The following is a 6,509-nucleotide window of genomic DNA, read 5'->3' on the forward strand; positions in this document are numbered from 1 at the left end:
AATTTAATAAATCCAAACGTGAAGTTTTTCGATATTATGAAGAAATGAGGATACATTTGATTTGAATTGACACAAATTTGCTTCAAACTAATTTAGTGAGCTTTTACCACAGACTCTGTTCTTTCTGGTCACGTGGTGCAGCGCGTTCACACAGATTTGATGACGGAAGCTCGGACATGCGCAGTTGAGCCGACAGTCGCGGGTTATGGAGGGCTCCCGGAGACTGCGTATTGTCCCCCTGACGTGACAGCTGATGCGTGGCTGAGTCCTCGGGCCAGCAGGACAGACAGCTAGCTGCCCGGAGAGTACAGACGCAGTTGGGGTAGGGGAGACTAAGCGGAGGCCACACGGAAACCAGTGATTTTATTCTTAGCAATGCGGACGCTGAATGTTTTGGCAAGCTAACCCCGTCCCTCTTGACAGGAACTAAACTGGACAAAAACAGAGAGTGGAACGACAGTTAGCTTAGTTTAAATGTTAATGTCATTTAAAGCACACTTATGGTCACAATGTCCTGTACTGGAAACCTGGTTTGGGATGTTAATAAACGCTTAATTGGATACAACGAACCGAACACCATCAGGACTAACTACTTGGGTAAGAACAAACCTTTGTTTTTATGCTAACATGTGTAGCAGAATATGTTCATTTGACTCAGTGGAGCTGGGTTTGTTGTGATGTGGGAGCAGAGGAGCTCCTGACAGACTCTGAGGCATCTTTTCAGGCCAAAACAAACAACCTGCGTAATCAAACCGGGGTGCTGCAGCCTGTTTCAGTGTAAACACAGCAGTCACTCCCTCTTTAGACAGTTTCCACTTAATGTCTTATTTCTGAGAAAACTTGGCTGCTAGTGGAGATTATTTTAAGGGGAACACCCCAGTGTCAACCCAGAAATAGTCATGTATGCACAGTTCCTGTCGTAGTCCGTTGTTTATGTAAATAATTTGCAGTTGAGATGTACCAGATTAGCTAATAATTCAAATAATTTCAGATTGCACCATCTTTTTGTGTAATTTAATTCTTGAAAAACACTTTAAAGTTTGCCTGAGTGGATAGTAATTTTTCTCTATTATATTGTAATATTATTTTTTAGGAAACCTGTTGACAGCAAATGTTTGTGTTCTCATTTTTTCAAGAAATACAATTTGTGCAAATATTGCTTATTAAATACAGATGTTACAATCCTGAATTTATTAAATAAAAGTGAAATATTACAATGCAAATAATACAAATCAACACAAACAGAAAGTGAAAGATTTTTCTTCCAATAACAGTGCTGCAACCTACAGGGTCACTACACATGCAGAACAGTATATATACAGAAAAAAATCCCTTCAAAGTTTGCCTTAAATTGGAGTATTAATGGAATTAAACATGATAATTGGTATTATACACCTTCTTAAGTGGTATGTTGGGCTAATGTGTTGATATATCAAGAAAAGATGACCAGAAAAAAAAATATTTACCAAACAAAAATAAACAGGTTGAATTAACAAGTCATTGTCATGTGGTGAAGACGTGTTAAGTGCAAAATTAACATGATAAATTATAATGCAAATCAAAAATCAAACAAATCCTTTTACTCTGGAAACATAAACATTAGTAATCAACACACAGAAGAAAATGGTAAGTTTAAAGATGATATTATAGTTGATATTCTAATAATCATCAAAAACTTTAATTTTGAGGTCATTTTGTTTAAGTTGACGCAAGTCATTGGCTAAAGAGCCCAGAAAATGTTATTGTGCATCATTCACTGTAGTGTAATGTAGCGACACATGGGGACAAATATATTATCATTTCAGTTCTCTTCACTCTTTGCTTTTGCTTTAAATAACAAAATACGGAGCATTTTTGTATTTTTGTAATTAACCCTGTAAAAAAAATTGAAAACCAATCACATATGTTGCACATAAGAGTGTATTTATAGCAGGTGAGGTAAATTTTATCTATTTTAAAAGTGTTCCCAATGTTTTTTAATCATTACTATGTCATTTTTAGCCAAAACCAAAAGACCTGATGGTTTTTATAGGACATAGTTTCTGCAGAGCGGCAAGAGTTCATCAGAAACTGGCATCTGAGTTGTGGGCGGGACTATTATCACAGAGTGAGCCCGCCCCTTTTGCAGATGCTTCCCGACATCTGTAAAAAATAGTTTTATTTTGAAGGTTTTGAAAAAGTAATGCCAACTTCCTGAGATGTTTGTTTTGTGCCAGAAAGCCAGAGCTCTGGGAGAACAAGCAAACTTGGCAAAGTAAAAGTCTCATGAGAGACAAAACTGCGTCTAATTACTGAGTAAACAAACAAAAAAATATCATTGGACCTGCCGGCATTTAATCTCACTGGTTTGAAAAAATAATTTTAAAGAAAACTAAATAAGAGCTCTACGTCTGACTAAATTTGACTTCTGTTAGTGTTGAAAAACACAAAAGTTATTTATAAATATGAATAATTATCCAGATTTTATAGTAAATTCAACTGTAGGTTGTAATAAAACACTGAGATTACAACACCAGTAGGAACAGATGACATAGGAGCTGGAATATAGCTGTGTGTCACAGCCTTCTGCTCCACACAGCACACTGAGTCGTGTCAGGCGGTCGGCGGTTGAATGAAGACATATCCGCCTGTTGAGGTGGAGCAGGTGCCTCAGAGGTTTAGTCGGAGCTGTTTTTAGCTTGGCTGAGATAAAGTCCGAGCCGCGCTTGTGCACAGGGAGAAGACACACAGCTCTGCAGGGTATTTTTAGTGTCAGGAGCCGTTAAAGGTAACAAGTTGGGGGGCGCTTTGATCTGGAACTGAAACACAGCCCCCCAGGTTAGAAGACAACCCCAGAGTTCAGTGTGTTTCTATAAAAGTGGAACATTCAAAAAAATAGTGTTTGATTCTGAGAAGATCCTAAAAACTCACAGAATAGAACAAACTCTGTTTGTTCATAGTGGCTTTATTATTGTATATTTTTCCTCTATTTTACCTTCATCTGCACACATGCATATTTATCTAAGATGAGTTTTAATTTTAAGGGCTTTTTCATCAAAACAAAATTCCATGTAACTTATTTTTTCTCAAATATTCATCCAATTTCTGATTTGTTGGGAAATATTTTTGTCATGACCTGTTTTATTATAGATCCCACCAAGTGTTCCCAGAAGTCCTTTACAGTTATGTCCTTTTTAGCCAAATAAAAAAAAAAAAGAAAGTTTTCTAGGACATAGTTTCTGCAGAGCGGCAGTCGTTCATGTGAAATTCGCCTCTGAGTTGTGGGGAGGACTACTGACTCGGAGCAAGTCCGCCCCACTTCCTCTCACCCATCTGTTTATACATTCTACTGCTAGCTTTCAGCCCCTCGGAACCCCAACCTAACATTACCGCAGTAACAAAAATGGTGAGCAGTATAGGAGCTATCCAACCGTACAGTTTTGTGCCAGATTCCAGCTTGAGGAAAAGGAAGACGCACAACCGGACACATCAGAATGGAGCAGAGCGAGGAGGTTGTGTGGCCTGCCCAGGATATATTATAAATCATAAAAACACTGTTTTTTTTTCTATGGCATTTTTTCGTCTGCTCCAGATATAGATAAGATAACCCTTTGATTACTGATTTGAAATAAGAAATACTCAAAAACTCAATTTTAAGCATAATTTTTTTTTAATATACAGTTGCAAGAGGAAGTATGTGAACCCTTTGGGACTACATCAATTTCTGTATGAAATGGACACACGATGTGTTTTTTTAATCTCAATTTAAATTACAATAATGGAGAAAAACATTGCCTGCTTAAATCACACCAATTTATGTTTTCATGTTTTTATTGAGCACAATCGTGTGTCCAGTTTATGCATAATACCAAGTATTTCCGAAGGGTTCACATATTTTCTCCTGCAGCTGTATATCCTCATTAAGGAAAATGTTGCATGAATATGTTAAAAACACCAAAAAACACAATTTTCATCGGCGTGCGTCCTTAATACAATCAGGAAGTTAGAAATGAACAAGAATTAGCCTTTTGGATGCATGGAAATAGTATTTTTTGGATTATCTTAATCCATTTATTGTTACTTGAGTGAATTGTTTTTCAGCCTCTTTTTTTTCTTCAGCACAGCTCCATTAAACCAGCTTTAAACAAAAGTCAACCTCTTGGTTTCTTCATGAATTTTTAAAATAAACAAATTTTCATACAAATTTCGGTTTTTCAGTGAAATTTTGCTTTTTGCAAGAATAAAAAATGTAATGCAGAATTAATATTGAAAGAATTATCTTTATTTGCTACAAATGGTACCAAATTTTTGATACAATCGTGGTATTTTAACTCACTGGATTCTGCATCTCTGATTAAAGAAAAAAAAGAAACAACTTGTCAGTGCATGTCCAGTCTCTCATTTGAATAAAGTGCAGCTGCTTTCACAACTTATATGAGACCTCCAGCACAACAGCTTTCCCACACGGAGCATGGCGGCAGAATTCAGTTTGCTCTGCACCAATCATCTTTTATTATGAAGATAACAAGACATGTAAAGGAAAAAAATGGTACGATTAAGAAAAACAAAAGCAATTCAGCTGAATTTAGCTGAAACGGGCACTGCCGTTGATGTGTTGATGGAATGGATTATTCTAATTTTGGTTTTCTTTACATCTATTTACACGATTTTTAGGTTTCATATGTTTGTTATACAGTTATAAAATTCATTTAACTCACTCTGCAACATCTAAACCCACTTTTTGTTTAAATAAAAAAGCAGTGAAATATGAATGTCTGTCTTCACAGGTAGAAGAGAATTCGTCCAGAGGCTAAAGCTTGAATCAACTCTGAATGTGCATGATGGCTGTGTAAGTGCTCCCTTTTTTTAAGTTGTTTTTTGATTTATCTCATTCGGAAAGAAAACACCAATCAAGTTGGGGTTGAGATCAGATAGGATCTTCAGTCAGCTGGGGGATCTCTGACAGAAACTTGAAGCTGACGGTGCAGTCACGCATCCTGTCACTCTATCTGTCGGCGAGGAGAGCGGCCTGGCAAAAATAACCGAGGAGATCTGGGTTTTTCCTGACTCATTTCAACCAGAAATGTGGTGAAAAGTTTTGTTTTTGTCACGTCTTGTGATTATTTGTGTGCAGAGGAGCTGAAGTTCAGCATTATTGACTGTTTAGTTGAGAAACAAAGAGATAAATGTAATTATTGATCAAGTTCAGAAGATACCACGATAAATACTGTCTCTGCCAACAAGGTTTTTCATCTTTGACTCCACGGATGAGCCTCTGTCACTTTGGATCGTTCTGTGTTTCAGAGATCCAGTCAGAATGTCTCTGCAAAAGTAAAATGGCCAAAGCTGTGTAGTGTTTAGTTGAAGGGGTATGAGGAATAAGACCTGGTCTCCTTTTCACTCACGTTTTTTTTTTTTTTTTTATGGTGTGTGTATGACCTTTTGTTTATTGTGGATCATGGTTGCACATGACTGAAAGAAATTAATTAAATTAACTTTTAAAAAATGATGACAAGAAAAACTTGATAATCAAAAATCTTTCACAGCATCAACAATAGACAAGGTTTCTAGATTTTTTATCTATTTATTTATTTTTTTGCCTAAACTAAACGCTAGTAAATATCATAATAATGTTACTTTTTATCGGTCAATCAGCTTTAACGGGCTCAAGTCAAACAAAACCAATAGTGCCTATCTATTGTGCATAGCATTTTATAGCTCAGTTCACAGCTCCCTATAGTTATAAAATGTGTCCTACATGACATTTTTGAACTAATTTTTCTAATTACAATTTACTGTATTTATGTATATTTATTTTTCTCTCTCAAATCTTTTATGAACTTTAAACGCTTGGTAGAAACATATGTACAGCCTAAACATTTAGACAAAAACTTGAAAAAGGAAGTACAGTGAGCTAGTATTTTGGAACATTTCTAAATTACGTATACACTCTTGTTTGGACAAGTTTGTACTTTGTTTAATGCTCCACAAACATCAATTAGAACTTCCCTGCTATCATAACAGTAAAAACTCAAATATCAAAATGTTCTCCCAGTAGTGGACATTGTTCATGTTGAACGAAATGAATAGAGGCAATAAAATCAGGCAGATCAAAATAGACCATGAATAATTTCTGGAGCTAGGTAATAGTAGAGAAAATCACAAACAACATTGAAAGCGCAATGACTCATTCATTCAGCCTCAAGTGTATTTTGACAGCATGTGTTTTTGTGCTCTATATGCTTTTTTATGCCTGTGACAAGCTGGGGGAGTAAAAATAACGATCACTGCCTGTGTAGTACTCATGCAGTATAGTATTAATGAGTATTATTATTAGTAATAAGTGTTTTTCTGCAGGTTGTCCCACTTATAGAGAGAGCCCTGGGTTTTTGTCATAGATAAAACCCAACTGTGAGATACAGAATATAAAATAATAATTCACAAACTCAAATTATTTAATTTTTAAAAGAATTAATCTGTATAACGTGCAGAAACTAATAGATTCTACAGACCTGTTACTTCTATAGAAG

At 35.9% G+C, this 6,509-nt stretch overlaps 1 protein-coding gene across 4 annotated transcripts in view; it reads left to right on the forward strand.

The window, feature by feature from the left end:
- Positions 1–166: 166 nt before the first annotated feature.
- dcaf6 (ddb1 and cul4 associated factor 6) overlaps positions 167–6,509 on the forward strand; it is a 25,868-nt gene continuing 19,525 nt past the window's right edge. For 3 of the 4 annotated variants that reach the window (XM_024286202.2, XM_024286203.2, XM_024286204.2), the window contains exons 1-2: positions 168–597; positions 4,767–4,828. In XM_024286202.2, coding sequence (XP_024141970.1) covers positions 501–597; positions 4,767–4,828 — 159 coding nt within the window. In that variant the 5' untranslated portion in view covers positions 168–500. Of the gene's footprint in view, positions 598–4,766; positions 4,829–6,509 lie in introns of all 4 variants that reach the window. The other variant, XM_024286199.2, reaches the window with a different exon arrangement.

This window comes from Oryzias melastigma, linkage group LG21, assembly GCF_002922805.2.
Source record: "Oryzias melastigma strain HK-1 linkage group LG21, ASM292280v2, whole genome shotgun sequence".
In the NCBI taxonomy this organism is placed as follows: domain Eukaryota; kingdom Metazoa; phylum Chordata; class Actinopteri; order Beloniformes; family Adrianichthyidae; genus Oryzias; species Oryzias melastigma.